This window comes from Mobula hypostoma, chromosome 2, assembly GCF_963921235.1.
Source record: "Mobula hypostoma chromosome 2, sMobHyp1.1, whole genome shotgun sequence".
NCBI lineage: Eukaryota > Metazoa > Chordata > Chondrichthyes > Myliobatiformes > Myliobatidae > Mobula > Mobula hypostoma.
The window spans coordinates 155,881,721-155,899,010 of NC_086098.1; the positions used below are offsets into that span (position 1 = coordinate 155,881,721).

Genomic DNA, 17,290 nt, shown 5'->3' on the forward strand with positions numbered 1-17,290 from the left:
GGATAGTGTGGACGGCTGTCGGAGGTTACAACGGGGCATTGATAGGATGCAAACCTGGGCTGAGAAGTGGCAGATGGAGTTCAACCCAGATAACTGTGAGGAGGTTCATTCTGATAGGTCAAATATGATGACAGAATATAGCATTAATGGTAGGACTCTTGGCAGTGTGGAGGATCAGAGGTATCTTGGGGTCCGAATCCATAGGACACTCAAAGCTGCTGCGCAGGTTGACTCTGTGGTTAAGAAGGCATATGGTGCCTTGGCCTTCATCCATCGTGGCGTTGAGTTTAAGAGCCGAGAGGCAATGTTGCAGCTATTTAAGACCCTGATCGGACCCCACTTGGGGTACTGTGCTCAGTTCTGGTCACTTCACTACAGGAAACATGTGGAAACCATAGAAAGGGTGCAAAAGCGATTTACAAGGATGTTGCCTGGATTGGGGAGCGTGCCTTATGAGGATAGGTTGAGGGAACTAGGTCTTTTTTCCTTGGAGCGACGGAGGATGAGAGGTGACCTGATAGATTTGTATACGATGATGAGAGGCATTGATCGTGTGGATAGTCAGAGGCTTTTTCCCAGGGCTGAAATGGCTAGCACGAGGGGGCACAGCTTTAAGGTCCTTGGAAGCAGGTACAGAGGAGACGTCAGGGAAAAGTTTTTTACGCAGAGAGTGGTAAGTGCGTGGAATGGGCTGTAGGCGACGGTGGTGGAGGTGGATACGGTAGGATCCTTTAAGAGACTCCTGGACAGGTACATGGAGCTTAGAAAAATAGAGGGCTATGCGTAACCCTAGATAATTTCTAAGGTAAGGATATGTTCGGCAGAGCTTTCTGGGCCGAAGGGCCTGTATTGTGCTGTAGGTTTTCTATGTTTCTGTGTTTCTAATAATAGGTGGTGAGGCATTTCGCAGCGCGTGTCTTTTTTATTGCAACAAAAATGAACAAACTGCTGGCGGAAACTTGTGGCTCCGGCAACATCTGTTAAGGGAAAAACATTCCAGATGGAATGTCTCGACCCGGAACATCGACTCCAGAGTTTTTTTTTTGTTTTTGTTTTGGTTTTGGTTTGTTTCTTAATTGCAAAGTCTTAAGCAGGTAATAGAACAAATGTTCTCCCAAACTACGCACGATGACAAGCCCACTAACAAAATGATCTTGTATGACTAGAATTCGATCATGGGTGTGATATGTAGGTAGAATGGCTCCTATATCTGCCCTCCTTATGAACTTTCGTTCTTAAAAGAACGAATAAAAATTATTTAATGCAATATTCAATTATTTAAGCCTTTTCCAAGGCTTTGTTTGTTTTCTTTGCCATTTCAGTCTTCTAATATTTCTTAAAATAAACTCTGTCGTGACATCATTGTCATTGTTAATGAAAAATAAAAATGAAATTCTACCTGAAACTCTTTACAGAATGATCACTTCTAGGACAGAGCTTCGTGTGGTCAGAATAATTATGCACAGCAGATGTCGACTGAAAGCACGAAACATTTCGCTACAAATCTCTTCCAACGCAAGATACGCGAGAGACTGAACCAAGAAAATGCGACACCGCGTTATTCACATATTGTTGTCAGGGCACGAACTGGGAATGATAGCATTAATTCTAATGTTATATTTGATATCTTAGAAACCACATTCCGAAATCACTGAGGAACCAGTACTGTGCGGTTAACGTTTTTCTCCAATGTCACAGTATCGAGGTCAAATTTTGTAAATGAAACATAAACAACACTACCGAAGGATTGGAGAAGATTTTAAGCAAAAAGCACGATTTCTTAGCAATAAATAGTATGGAATTGCAGTACACTTGAAACATCTTGACTCTTCCGGTCAAGATGGCGCCAGCGAACAAAGATTCCTCCGGCGACATCCTTCTGATAGCCAATGACTTTAATTATTTCACGTCCTCTACGTCTTCTGCTTATTCATTTGTCTTGATTCTGTTACGGAAACTGTCGGAGCCCATGACACGCAGTTTGGAATTCGATCGAATGATCTTGCGCTCTGCTGTGTCCGGAGAGCTGCCTCGTGGGCAGGACCAGAGACGGAGTCGCGAAAAGGATCGAGAACACGAGCTGATTCGTGGAAAAGGCCAGAGATGAGGCGCGGGGGCATGAACGACTCCATTTCGAAGCGTCGACGAAGATTGAATCATCGAGGCGAAGGCGAAGGGCGTCAGCGATCCCACTCAACTGATACTGCCGTAGCGGTCGCTCTTCACGGAAGGACTGAGTTCATGCGGCCGCCCTCCTCGAATGCTGAGGGAAGATGTTTTCTATATTCTGAGATTTATGTGCTTGTTGAACTCTACTTTATATTGGTCTGCTTCAAATTTTCGGTGTTTTCTTTCTTGTGGCAAATTGGCGGGTGGGTGATATGTTAGTTTTTGTGAGGGGTGTAGCTGGGAATTTGGAGTCCGATTTTCTTGTTGGCGTTCTTCTGTGTGAACGATCTGTTAGTTTGTGTGGGAAAGAGAGGGGGTCGGGGGTTTGGTGCTATTGTCGCTGAATTTTCTCTGTGAGGGAGGGAAGCTCGGGGTTTTCCAGTTTTGTTTCTATTTCTTTTTCGTGCCGGGGGAGGGGTGTGGTGGGAGCGGGGAGGAGTGGTGTCCTTTCTTTCAACAATTCCAAATGGTTTCTCTGTATTTTATGGTTATCTGAAGACGAATATCAGAGTTGTATTGTACATGGCAATAAAATGAACCGTTGAACACTCAGTAGGCAGGAGCCTCCGTCTGCAGCACTGAGATGTCTAACTTTGTAACTTTATTGCTGTCCAAAAGTTCCTCGAACATGTCTTCAATGTGTTCGTTAATAAGGATTACAGTGAATAGTACCCTCCTTGCTTATATTGTGACCCGATTCACTCTTCCTGTTGTTTTCCTTAAAATAATATCTATCTTTGGTCGTCTGCTGTGGCATATCTGGTATTCCACAATTTTAGAAGGTTAATGTCATCGTTCTCAATTTTTTCTCACTTTTATTTAAATTCATAATTCCTCCTGGAATCTAATCCCGTCCGAAATTTATTTTAAAAAGAACTGCAGGTGTTTGGGATGGCACAATAAGGAGTCTGCATTTTTCACGCGTAATTGCTCAGGTTCCCTCCGGGTGCACCGATTTCCTCCCACAGTCCAACAATATACGGATTAGTAGGTTAATTGGTCACATTGACATAATTGGGCGGCATGGACTTCCTGGGCGGCAAGTGCCTGTTGGGGTGCTGTTTCGCTAAATTTACAAAAACACAAAACCAAAAATAAAAACAGAAAATGCTGGGAAATCTCAGCAAATCAGGTCGCAACTGTGGGTATTCAAACAGAGGTAAGGTTTCTGTTCTGATGTCGCATCTCTGTTTCCCGTCCCACAGGTGCTGTCTGACCTGCTGAACACTTCCATCAATTTCAGTTTACATTGTCACTTATCCTGCCTCTGTAAGTTCGGTCGTTATCTGCTCAGGTCTCTTCAGAGAGGTGACATGAAATTATCAAATATTTGAACTCGGCCTGCAGAAATGAAAGTGCTAATTACTTGATGCAAAAGATTGAGCAGAGCAAAGGAAAATCTGGGAAAGTGTAAAGAATTTGCTTGAGGTAGAGATTATTCCCGGAATATTCACTTGCAATTTGGAAGAGATTGTACTTTAATATTTTATACCGTATTGACGCCAAACAATTGATACTAGAACGTACAATCATCACAGCGATATTTGATTCTAAGCTTCCCGCTCCCTGGATTAAAATATTAAATATTAAAAATAGTAAAAATTAGTAAATATTAAAAATTTAAATTATAAATCATAAATAGAAAATAGAAAAATGGAAAGTAAGGTAGTGCAAAAAACCGAGAGGCAGGTCCGGATATTTGGAGGGTACGGCCCAGATCCGGGTCAGGATCCGTTCAGCAGTCTTATCACAGTTGGAAAGCTGTTCCCAAATCTGGCCGTACCAGTCTTCAAGCTCCTGAGCCTTCTCCCAGAGGGAAGAGGGAAGAAAAGTGTGTTGGCTGGGTGGGTCGTGTCCTTCATTATCCTGGCAGCACCGCTCCGACAGCATGCGGTGTAAAGTGAGTCCAATGACGGAAGATTGGTTTGTGTGATGTGCTGCACTGTGTTCACGATCTTCTGCAGCTTCTTTCGGTCTTGGACAGGACAACTTCTATACCAGGTTGTGATGCACCCTAGGAGAATGCTTTCTACGGTGCATCTATAAAAATTAGTGAGGGTTTTAGCGGACAGGCCAAATTTCTTTAGCTTTCTCAGGAAGTGAAGGCGCTGGTGGGCCTTCTTGCCAGTGAACTCTGCTTGGTTGGACCAAGTCAGGTCATTTGTGATATTGACCCCGAGGAACTTAAAGCTTTTGACCTGTCCCACTTGCGCACCACTGATGTAAATTGGGTCGTGCGGTCCGCTACTCCTTCTGAAGTCAACAACCAATTCCTTCGTCTTGCTGACGTTGAGGGATAGGTTATTGTCTTCGCACCATGCCACCAGGTTCTTAATTTCCTCTCTGTACTCAAACTCATCATTACCCAAGATACGGCCTACAATTGTTGTGTCATCGGCAAACTTACAGATTGAGTTCGATGGAAACTTGGCTACACAATCATGGGTGTACAGTGAGTACAGCAGGGGTCTGAGCACACAGCCTTGTTGGGCACCGGTGCTCAGAGTGATTGTAGAGGAGAGCTTGTCCCCTATTTTTACAGCCTGGGTCCTGTCTGTGAGAAAGTTGAAGATCCAGCTGCAGATATGAGTGCTAAGGCCCAGGTTCCAGAGCTTAGGAATCAGTTTATTTGGAATGATGGTATTAAAGGCAGAGCTATAGTCAAGGTTGACCGGTAGGCTGTGGTTGATGTGTGCCATAACCAATCTCTCGAAGCACTTCATAGCAATTGATGTCAGAGCCACAGGTCGAGAGTCATTCAGCATGCCACCTTGCTCTTCGTCGCCACTGGGATTATCGTTGCCTTCTTAAAACACGAGGGGATCTTAGTCTGAAGCAAGGAGCAGTTGAAGATGTCCCCCCAGCTAGCTCGCTTGCACAGGCGCGGAGAACCCGTCCCGAGACGCCATCTGGACCCGTCGCCTTCCTTGGATTTATCTTCAGGAGGCCCTTCTAACGTCCTCCTCGGTGACGATGAATCTCGATGCCACCAGGTCCGGTTCATCCGGAGGGAGCGGGACGCTCCTCTTCTGTTCGAATCTTGCGTAGAATACGGTAAGTTCGTCAGGAAGAGATGCGCCACAGTTATTGATATTTCCAGCCTTTTCTTTGCGCCCAGTGATCTCATTTAGACGCTGCCATAGTCTACTGGCATCCCTCTGTTTAGCCTGTGCTTCCAACTTGACTCGATATTGCCTCTTGGCGCCCTTAATGGCTTTCCGGAGTTCACGCCGTAGCGGTTCCGTGTAGCGACTGGTATCCCCGGACCTAAAAGCCGCAGCTCTAGCCTTTAAAAGGGACTTGACCTCATAATTCATCCATGGTTTCCGGTTAGGGAATATCCGGATCGTCTTGCGAGACACACAGTCCTCCGTGCATTTCCAAATAAAGTCCATGACAGCTGAGGCATACTCGTCGAGGTTAGCTGCCGAGTCCTTGAATATTAACCAGTCCACTGATTCAATGCAGTCACGGAGGACCTCATCTGTTTCCTCCGTCCAACGCGACACTACTTTTGACACCGTGACCTCCCGCTTTTCTGTTTGTAAGCCGGGAGGACGAGTATGGCCTGATGGTCCAATTTTCCGAAGTGAGGTCATGGGACGGAACGGTAGGCATTCTTGACTGCTGTGTAGCAGTGGTCAAGTATATTCGGGCCTCTAGTGGGGCTGGAGACATGTTGGTATAACTTTGGCAGCGCCTTTCTGAGGTTGGCCTGGTTAAAGTCCTCGGCTCTAATGAGCAAAGCCACCGGATACCTGGTCTCAAGTTCACTGATGTTGGTATACAGTATGTTCAGAGCACACTCCACGTCCGCCGGGGGGGAATGTAGACCGCTGTCAGTATGACCGAGGTGAATTCCCGTGGCAGATAGTAGGGACGACACTTCACCGACAGGTGTTCCAGGTCCGGGCTGCAGAAGCTTGTCAGTGCCACTGTGTCCGAGCACAACGCAGTGTTGATCAGTAGGCAGACACCATCTCCCCTCGTCTTGCCCGAAGACGCTGTGCAGTCCATCTGATGGCTCGAAAATCCCTCCGGTCGGATGGCACAGTCGGGGGTGGCAGCGGAGAGCCAGGTCTCGGTGAAACAGAATACGCAGCAGTTCTGCATCTCCCTGGAGTGGATGAGTCTCCCTTTAAGATCATCCACCTTGTTCTCTATGGCTTGCACATTAGCTAGTAGGATGGTGGGCATAGGGACCCTGAAGCCCCTCAGCTTCAATCTGACCAGCAGCCCAGCTCTTTCCCCACCCTTCCTCGGTAAATAATTGCATCTTTTCAGGTCTCCATCGATGCAGTGTGTTGTTGTCAGCTCTTTGAGTTTGGTGGACGCGTCCCGCGGGGATCGATCGGCGGGTCGCGTCGTCGGGCGCTCCGGATCGGGCCGAGTGACGGGGGAGGCTCCACTGCCACTTCCAGCTGCCGGGGGCCCGGGCTGTCGATTGGGTCGGGCCCCGAAGCCGACACTTAATCCCGGAGGGCCGGGCTCCTGGCTGAAACAAGTCCGTAAACCGAGTCGCGGTTGCGGTGGCCTCCGCTCCAGCCGAGCCTCGGGCTCGATTTCCGAGGTCGGTGGCGGAGGCCTCACTTCCGGCAGCTGTGGATGGCCACCAACGGGGCTTTACGGTGGTCGCTCCGGGGAAGTGTCTGGGGCACCTTGTGGTCTCCGCCGTCACTTCTGTGTGGTGGTCTGCTCCGGAGAGGTGCTGGCCAGAATGGGCCGTGTCTCCATGCGCTCCGGCACGGTAACAGACCGCGGGTCTCCGGGAATGTGGTGGGCCTCGCTGGTCAGGTCCAGGTGCGGTCCGGAGTTTACGAAGCAGTTCTGGCGCGGTGGCCTCCCCCTGGGTCAGTAGCTTCGCCAGGGTGTTGTTGATCTTGCTGGATGTAGCAGATTGGAGATTTAGAAGGATTTCTCGGATATAGGATAGCGGAGAGGGCAGTTTGCTCGGGAAAGCACGCGCAAAGTCGCCAGTTACCGGCGCCATTTTAGATCATCTTGTTGCTGAGAATTACTTAAATTAACCATATTCCTTAATAAATGTTTACTTTTAAAGAGTAAGAGGACGTATTTATTCCCCTGTCTTCTCCCTTCTGTACCTGAGCCATGATCCTTCTATTCAACCACCCTACCCCACTACCGGCTGTTCTTATGACCACTGCTTGGCCCTACTTCAAAAATATCAAACACCACGTCTTTGGTGTTTTGTTCTTGCCAAGCACCACCCATCTTCACCCTCCCTGTCCATTGCAAACTTTTGAGAATGCCTTCACCTTTCAAATTTGTGAGTACTGTTTTCTCAATTCCATCTACAAATCCCTGTGATTAGCTTTTCGCCCATTATGACAAAATCATAGTAAAAAGTTACACCCCTCCGCCCCTCAGCATTGCTGAACATGCCATTCTCTGTCACTACCCACTAGACAATGCCTTTGCGACCATAGCTATTAGTTCTATCAAAGAGCAAACATCCTGTTCACTGGTTGAATGAACTATGCCTTTTCTCCTTGGAGCGACGGAGGACGAGAGGTGACCTGATAGAGGTGTAATAAGATGATGGGAGGCATTGATTGTGTGGATAGTCGGAGGCCTTTTCCTAGGGCTGAAATGGCTAGCACGAGAGGGCACAGTTTTAAGGTTCTTGGAAGCAGGTACAGAGGAGATGTCAGGGGTAAGTTTTTTACGCAGAGAGTAGTGAGTGCGTGGAATGGGCTACCGGCAATGGTTGTGGAGGCGGAAACGATAGGTCTTTTAAGAGACTCCTGGATGGCTACATGCAGCTTCGAAAAGTAAAGGGCTATGGGTAAAGCTTATAGTTCTAAGGTAAGGACATGTTTGGCACAGTTTTGTGGGCTGAAGGGCCTGTATTGTGCTGTAGCTTTTCTATATTTCGATGTTTCTATGTTTCTATAATTTCTAAAGTAAGGACATGTTCGGCACAGCTTTGCGTACCGAAGGGCCTGTATTGTGTTGTAGGTTTCCCCTGTTCTATGTTTAACAGATTCACCGGCCAGCCTGCGTAGTTACGTCTAGACTACTGCAAAATTTGTATTAAATTCCCCCGCATATCAGAGTTTTCATGCTGCCACTTGGCAACGTCAGTTAAAGACACAGGTTCAGGTTACGTATGTATAGATAACATCCAGCTCTTCTTCTCCAGTGTCTCATCCAACTCCCTTGCAACGCCATCGCTTCCTTTACCCCTCTCGTGAACATATCATCCATCAGTTGATCGTTGGAGGAGGAAGGTTATTGACTTCAAATCACAAGATGCAGTCTGTACAGTGATGACGGATGTTAGCTGTCCGTGGTATCAGAGTGAGCCGGGCTGACCGATCTATTTCATTTGGAGTTGCTTCCCATGAAAAAGATGCTTGTTTCCATTTCCGCTACATTATCCACCTCCACCATTGCCTCTCTCCAGGTGCAGCTGCGGCAACCTTTCATGCCATTGCAATCAGAAAACGCGGCTATTTCAATGCTCTTTTTTACAGCTTTATGTCCTGCAAAAGCAGAATACCCGAGTAACCATTGTATCATTCTGTGATATCATTCTTGAAAAACATTGTATCATTTCTTAATGCATGCATTACTAAATGACAATAAAAGAGGACTGAGTGTCCTCATAACCTAATAATCTAATCTAATCTGGTCATCGAATGCTGCAGTTAAAATCTTTACCTGTCTGTTTCCTTTCATTCGCGGTTTTACAACACTGCATCTATATAATCCCAATGATCGCTCCAAGAACGCTGCAAAATTCTACCCAAAACTCTTGCACATTCCAATCACTTGTTAATTTTCGGACCTTGAACTGGCATTCGTCAAAGTGAAAGTAAATGTATTATCCCAGTATGTACAGGTTACCATGTACTACCTTGAGAGTGATTTTCTTGCAGGCATTTTCAGAAAAATGAAGAAAAACTGTGGGAAAAACTGTGCATGAACAAAGACTGAGAAGCAACCAAAGTGCAAAAGAAGACAAATGATGTAAATAACGAATACTGAGAGCATGGGCTGTTGAGCCCTTGAAAGTGAGCCTGTAGATTGTGGAGTCAGTGAGGTTATCCATGTTGGTTCAGGAGTCCGATGGTTGTCGGGTAACAGCTGTTCCTCAATATAGTGGTGTGGGACCTGAGGCTCCTGTATCCCCTTCCCGATGGTACTAATGAGAAGAGAGCATGGCCTGGATGGTGACGGTCCTTGATGATGGATGCTGGTGGACAGCAGTTAGCACATCCCTTGCTAATAACTAAATGCAGATGCTACATACGAAGAAGGTACAGCAGTAGAAAGCAATACCAAACAGTTATATAGCACCTTTAAAACAGTAGAACCATTCTAAGACACTCGTGTGGTGCATTCACCTCACCGGCTAACACGGAAATCGGGAAAATAAAAACAGAGGAAGACGCATAGTTGGCATCTGGAAACCTGAAAGCAAAATTAAAAACAGTAAGGCTGCAAATGGCTAAAAAATTAAAAAGAAAATAACATTTCATGGGTCTGACCTTTCGTTACATTTTAGGATTTGGTTAAAGAATCAGATTTAAGAAAATGTCCTAAAAACAGAAGAAGTGATGAGATTGAGCGATGAGGTTCCAGGCTCAATGTATCTCTCAATGTATTTGCTCAATATCTCACTATGTGGCTGAGAGATATGGAGCAAATATATTCCAATGTGTGTAAGATGCCAGAATAAAAGCAGCATAGAAATCGCAGTTGTTATATAGCTGTACAAAAATAGAGAACGGGGCGGGGTGGGGGGCGATGGAGAGATGGCCGACGATTCCCATTACGATAGTCTTTCAGAAAGCACCCCGATGTTGATACTTGGAGGATCAGGAAAGATTATATTGAGGATAGGATTCACTATTTTAGTGCACCAAAACGCAAAATCTATCTCGCTATTAATTATCACAAGGGATTCAGCGGAGGGTGGAAATCCTGAAGGGTCTCGGCCAGAAACGTCGACAGTTTATTCCCCTCCATAGAGGCTACATGACCTGCTGAGCTTTGTGTGTGTTGCTCAATATTTCAATCGTCGGTCTTCTGTTTCCTTATAGGTCTATATTTTGTAAGGTTCACCTTTAATTAGCAAGTAGGGTTTCATCCGATGCATTCAAGACATCTTTATAAATAATATTCAGGTAGATTCTGCTGATCGATGCATTAGGATTACTCAAGAAATTCAGTTGTATCACCAGTCATATGTAGACCTTACAATTCCACAATGAGAATGTTCAATAAACTAAACTGTCCTGTCCTTGATTATAAACTCAAAGCTCTCCATGAACAGTTTTGTAGCTGAAATACTTCCTAGGATGCGCTGGAACACATCATCAGAGTTGCAACCCTGGGTCATCGGGTGCTTCGGGTCTTTCAACATCAGACACCCTCGCCCAAGTGACGCACCCAGGCTGATCAGGCCCCGGAGTGTGTCCCAGCAGCACTGGTCCACGCCTCTTGATCTGTATGCTGTCTCAACAGCCACTGTGATGGTCCTGATGGTTCTTTTCTTTGTCGCCCCCGTAATGCCAAGGAGAGAGTAGGCTCTGCAAAGTCAGCAGCCAACAAAACTACTGCACCCCTTCTCTATAGACTCGTATGGTCTAGATGGTTTAGAGTTTGTAAAATGTGTTCAGGAAAGTTTTCTAAATCAATATATAGAGGTACCAACTAGAAGGGGTGCAATATTGGATCTCGTGTTAGGAAACCTGTTAGGACAAGTGACGGAAGTGTGTGTAGGGGAGCACTTTGGTTCCAGTGATCATAACACCATTAGTTTCAGTTTGATCATAGACAAGGATAGATCTGGTCCTAGGGTTGAGGTTCTGAACTGGAAGAAGGCCAAATTTGAAGAAATGAGGAAGGATTTAGAAAGCGTGGATTGGGACAGGTTGTTCTCTGGGCAAGGATGTGATTGGTAAGTGGGAAGCCTTCAAAGGAGAAATTTTGAGAGTGCAGAGCTTGTATGTTCCTGTCAGGATTAAAGGCAAAGTGAATAGGAATAAGGAACCTTGGTTCTCAAGGGATATTGCAACTCTGATAAAGAAGTAGAGAGAGTTGTATGAAATGTATAGGAAACAGGGAGTAAATAAGGTGCTTGAGGAGTATTAAAAAGTGCAAGAAAATACTTAAGAAGGAAATCAGGAGGGCTAAAAGAAGACATGAGGTTCCCTTGGCAGTCAAAGTGAAGGATAATCCAAAGAGCTTTTACAGGTATATTAAGTGTAAAAGATTGTAAGGGATAAAATTGGAGGAACTGAGTGAAATACATGTTAGTAGGGAAGTGGTGTTAGGTAAATTGAAGGGATTGAAGGCAGATAAATCCCCAGGGCCAGATGGTCTGCATCCTAGAGTGCTTAAGGAAGTAGCCCAAGAAATAGTGGATGCATTAGTGATAATTTTTCAAAACTCGTTAGATTCTGGACTAGTTCCTGAGGATTGGAGGGTGGCTAATGTAACCCCACATTTTAAAAAAGGAGGGAGAGAGAAACCGGGGAATTATAGACCAGTTAGCCTAACGTCGGTGGTGGGGAAACTGCTGGAGTCAGTTATCAAGGATGTGATAACAGCACATTTGGAAAGTGGTGAAATGATCGGACAAAGTCAGCATGGATTTGTGAAAGGAAAATCATGTCTGACGAATCTCATAGAATTTTTTGAGGATGTAACTAGTAGAGTGGATAGGGGAGAACCAGTGGATGTGGTATATTTGGATTTTCAAAAGGCTTTTGACAAGGTCCCACACAGGAGATTAGTGTGCAAACTTAAAGCACACGGTATTGGGGGTAAGGTATTGGTGTGGGTGGAGAATTGGTTAGCAGACAGGAAGCAAAGAGTGGGAATAAACGGGACCTTTTCAGAATGGCAGGCGGTGACTAGTGGGGTACGGCAAGGCTCAGTGCTGCGACCCCAGTTGTTTACAATATATATTAATGACTTGGATGAGGGAATTAAATGCAGCATCTCCAAGTTTGCGGATGACACGAAGCTGGGTGGCAGTGTTAGCAGTGAGGAGGATGCTAAGAGGATGCAGGGTGACTTGGATAGGTTGGGTGAGTGGGCAAACTCATGGTAGATGCAATTTAATGTGGATAAATGTGAAGTTATCCACTTTGGTGGCAAAAATAGGAAAACAGATTATTATCTGAATGGTGGCCGATTAGGAAAAGGGGAGGTGCAACGAAACCTGGGTGTCATTATACACCAGTCATTGAAAGTGGGCATGCAGGTACAGCAGGCGGTGAAAAAGGCAAATGGTATGCTGGCATTTATAGCGAAAGGATTCGAGTACAGGAGCAGGGAGGTACTACTGCAGTTGTACAAGGCCTTGGTGAGACCACACCTGGAGTATTGTGTACAGTTTTGGTCCCCTAATCTGAGGAAAGACATCTTTGCCATATTGGGAGTACAAAGAAGGTTCACCAGATTGATTCCTGGGATGGCAGGACTTTCATATGAAGAAAGACTGGATGAACTGGGCTTGTACACGTTGGAATTTAGAAGATTGAGGGGGGATCTGATTGAAACGTATAAGATCCTAAAGGGATTGGACAGGCTAGATGCAGGAAGATTGTTCCCGATGTTGGGGAAGTCCAGAACGAGGGGTCACAGTTTGAGGATAGAGGGGAAGCCTTTTAGGACCGAGATTAGGAAAAACTTCTTCACACAGAGAGTGGTGAATCTGTGGAATTCTCTGCCACAGCAAACTGTTGAGGCCAGTTCATTGGCTATGTTTAAGAGGGAGTTAGATATGGCCCTTGTGGCTACAGGGGTCAGGGGGTATGGAGGGAAGGCTGGGGCGGGGTTCTGAGTTGGATGATGAGCCATGATCATAATAAATGGTGGTGCAGGCTCGAAGGGCCGAATGGCCTACTCCTGCACCTATTTTCTATGTTTCTATGTTTCTAAAATTGGTCCTGTTGAAGATCAGAGTGGTCGGCTATGTGCGGAACCAAAAGAAATGGTGGAGATCTTAAATGGTTCTTTTGCGTCTGTATTTACTAGGGTAACTAGCATGAAGTCTATGGAATTAAGGGAAACAAGTAGTGAGATCATGGAAACTGTACAGATCGAAAAGGAGGAGGTCCTTGCTGTCTTGAGGAAAATTAAAGAGGATAAATCCCTGGGACCTGACAGGGTGTTCCCTCGGACCTTGAAGGAGACTAGTGTTGAAATTGCAGGGGCCCTGGCAGATATAGTTAAAATGTCGGTGTCTGCAGGTGAGGTGCCAGAGGATTGGCGAATGGCTCATGTTGTTCCGTTGTTTAAAAAAGGATCAAAAAGTAATCCGCGAATTTATAGGCCGGTAAGTTTGACGTCGGTAGTGGGTAAGTTATTGGAGGGAGTACTAAGAGACAGAATCTACAAGCATTTTGATAGACAGGGACTTATTAGGGAGAGTCAACATGGCTTTGTGCGTGGTAGGTCATGTTTGACCAATCTATTGGAGTTTTTTGAGGAGGTTACCAGGAAAGTGGATGAAGGGAAGGCAGTGGATGTTGTCTACATGGATTTCAGTAAGGCCTTTGACAAGGTCCCGCATGGGAGGTTAGTTAGGAAAATTCAGTTGCTAGGTATACATGGAGAGGTGGTAAGTTAGATTAGACATTGGCTCAATGAAAGAAGCCAAAGAGTGGTAGTAGAGAATTGCTTCTCTGAGTGGAGGCCTGTGACTAGTGGTGTGCCACAGGGATCAGTGCTGGGTCCATTGTTATTTGTCATCTATATCAATGATCTGGATGATAATGTGGTAAATTGGATCAGCAAATTTGCTGATGATACAAAGATTGGAGGTGTAGTGGACAGTGAGGAAGGTTTTCAAAGCTTGCAGAGGGACTTGGACCAGCTGGAAAAATGGGCTGAAAAATGGCAAATGGAGTTTAATACAGACAAGTGTGCGATATTGCACTTTGGAAGGACAACCCAAGGTAGAACATATGGGGTAAATGGTAAGGCACTGAGGAGTGCAGTAGAACAGAGGGATCTGGGAATACAGATAGAAAATTCCCTAAAAGTGGCGTCACAGGTAGATAGTGTCGTAAAGAGAGCTTTTGGTACATTGGCCTTTATTAATCAAAGTATTGAGTATAAGAGTTGGAATGTTATGATGAGGTTGTATAAGGCATTGGTGAGGCCGAATCTCGAGTATTGTGTTCAGTTTGGTCACCAAATTACAGGAAGGATATTAATAAGGGTGAAAGACTGCAGAGAAGGTTTACAATGATGTTGCCGGGACTTGCAAAACTCAGTTACAGAGAACGTTTGAATAGGTTAGGACTATATTCCCTGGAGCATAGAAGAATGAGGGGAGATTTGGTAGAAGTATATAAAATTATGATTGGTATAGGTAGAGTGAATGCAAGCAGACTTTTTCCTCTGAGGCAAGGGGAGAAAAAAACCAGAGGACATGGGTTAAGGGTGAGGGGGGAAAAGTTTAAAGGGAACATTATGGGGGGCTTCTTCACACAGAGAATGGTGGGAGTGTGGAATGAGCTGCCAGACGATGTGGTAAATGCGGGTTATTTTTTGATATTTAAGAATAAATTAGGCAGATACATGGATGGGAGGTGTATGGAGGGATATGGTCCATGTGCAGGTCAGTGGGAGTAGGCAGAAAATGGTTCGGCACAGCCAAGAAGGGCCAGAAGACATGATTCTGTGCTGTAGTTTTTCTATGGTTTCTATGGTTTCTAATGACTTGTCTAAGCAAATACTACTTTCCCACATTTATCTGTTTTATTAGCGTTATAGTTAGGAGCTCACAAAAGTTCTCCATTTAAAATCCCCTGAAATTTGGTCATAGAGGATTATCTCTCTTTAGAATTAAGAATGATTTAATGAAGGTCTGCTCTGTTCACGTTATTTGAAATGAGTTGTGTGGAATGCATTCGATCTTGAACGACGCCAATGGAGCACATGTTGCAGACACAAAGTTTCTATAGGTTTTCTGTCTTCACAAAATATATCGATATGGGTATTCATTGTAGGATTTCTGCTTTATCCCTGAGAAACAACTTAGAGAACTCTGATGGCAAGTCATTGAGCTGAACCGCTACTGCTCTCTCCGTCTCCTGCGGGGTCTTTCCAGCACTGCCTGCATTATTTCGGTGTTACAATACTGTGAAAATTGTATTGAGTACAGGAAACACTGCTACTCAAATTTTACATCCGCCCTTTAGCATTAGAACTTGCTGCGCTACTCAGACGGTACTTCTCCTTAATTTGATTTTGCTTCTTTCGGAGTTAGACGGTGTAGCAGCGCCATCGGGCGGCGTAGATGTGAAACTGCAGCCCATTTCTTGCAATAGCCGAAAAACGCGTCGCTTTCAGATACTGCCTTTACCTTCGTTTGCTTTTTCTTTACTAGTATCAGAATGAAGGAAAATGGAAGTTCTGAATTGTCCTGAAATCATAGTGGGGTTTTCAGTGTACTTTTAAAGAAGGAAATTCGTCGTTTTAACAAATAGGACTATGGTTCTTTGCCCTTAACAACAAAGTGAAAGTTTGTTGCCATGAAAGTGGACAAGCAACGTCAAGACAAGGGGATCTATACTGTAAAGCTTGACCGTTTTTTGGCACCAGAATTAATTGAATTTGTGTGAATTAAATTCCGGTTTAAGAAAACTGCCTAGAGTGGGAGGAGAACCAAATTTACAAGAACTATCGCCAATGTGCTCTTTTTGAAAAGCAAAATTCATACTTTGGGTCTTTTTCGAATGGTAGTTGGAGTCTATCCACAAGACTGAAGTTTAGCTGCTGTGGTAAACTTTAAAATGGCCTGAATGTCGGGGGGCTTTTAATGAGATGCTGGACGGAAATTTTTTCTCTATTTTCACTGTGTAACACCGCAGAGGCCTGTCGTGGGCCTCAGGCATTCTTCTGTTAGTGCTCCAAAGGATCATTGATGTTAATATTCCAACCTAATTACAACTGAACAAGAAACTGAATGAAGTAGGTATGTGACCCAGAAATTCCATTACACGTTTTCGAATCATCAGTGCTGTATCTTTGCGGCTTGCAATTACAGTAACTCCTGTTATTAAGCGGATAATGGAGAGAGGTTATAAATTCGCATAGTAGAAACAAAAACGCATATTCTACTAAATTGTTTTGACATACATAGAAACATGCAAAACCAACAGCACAATATAGGCCCTTCGGACCACAAAGCTGTGCTGAATATGTCTTTACCTTAGAAATTACCTAGGGTTACCCATAGCCCTCTATTTTTCTAACCTCTATGTACTTATCCAGGAGACTCTTAAAAGACGCTATCATGTCCGCCTCCAGCACCGTCGCCAGCAGCCCATTCCTCGCTCTCACCGCTGTCTGCGTAAAAAACTTAACCCTGACATCTCTTCTGTACCTGCTTCCAAGCACCTTAAAACTGCACCCTCTCATACTAATTATTTCAGCCCTGGGAAAAAGCCTCTGACGATACACACGATTAATGCCTCTCATCATCTTGTACACCTCTATCAGGTCACCTCTTATCCTCCGTCGCTCCAAGGAGAAAAGGCCAAGTTCACTCAACCTATTCTCATAAGGCATGCCCCCAATCCAAGCAACATTATTGTAAATCTCCTCTGCACCCTTTCTATGGTTTCCACATTCTTCCTGTAGTGAAGCGACAGGACTGAGCACAGTACTCTAAGTGGGGTCTGACCAAGGTCCTGTATAGCTGCAACATTACCTCTTGGCTCTTAAGCTGAATCCCATGATTGATGAAGGGCAATGCACCATATTCCCTCTTAACCAGAGCGCAGCAGCTTTGGACTTCGACCCCAAGATCCCTCTGATCCTCTGCACTGCCAAGAGTCTTACCATTAATACTATATTCTGCCATCAGATTTGACCTACCAAAATGAACCACCTCACACTTATCTCAGTTGAACTCCATCTGCCATTTTCAGCCCATTTTTGCATCCTATCAATGTTCTGCTGTAACGTCTTACAGCCCTCCACACTATCCACAACATCTCCAACCTTTGTGCCATTAGCAAATTTACTAACCCACCCCTCCACTTCCTCATCCAGGTCGTTTATAAAAATCATGAAGAGTAGGGGTCCCAGAACAGATCCCTGAGGCACACCACTGGTAACAGACCTC

At 45.0% G+C, this 17,290-nt stretch overlaps 1 protein-coding gene across 1 annotated transcript; it reads left to right on the forward strand.

The window, feature by feature from the left end:
* The first annotated feature begins 6,463 nt into the window (after positions 1-6,463).
* Positions 6,464-8,483, forward strand: LOC134357601 (uncharacterized). Its single transcript, XM_063069228.1, has 2 exons — positions 6,464-7,019; positions 8,333-8,483. Exons 1-2 carry the CDS (start codon positions 6,464-6,466, stop codon positions 8,458-8,460), a joined length of 684 nt encoding a protein of 227 aa, XP_062925298.1. The 3' UTR covers positions 8,461-8,483.
* The last annotated feature ends 8,807 nt before the right edge of the window (positions 8,484-17,290 follow it).

Coding starts and splice junctions, on each gene's coding strand:
- LOC134357601 (XM_063069228.1), top strand. CDS start 6,464: ATGCAGTGTGTTGTTGTCAGCTCTTTGAGTTTGGTGGACGCGTCCCGC. Junction 7,020..8,332: donor GCGCGGTGGCCTCCCCCTGG/GTCAGTAGCTTC, acceptor CTTCTTCTCCAG/TGTCTCATCCAACTCCCTTG.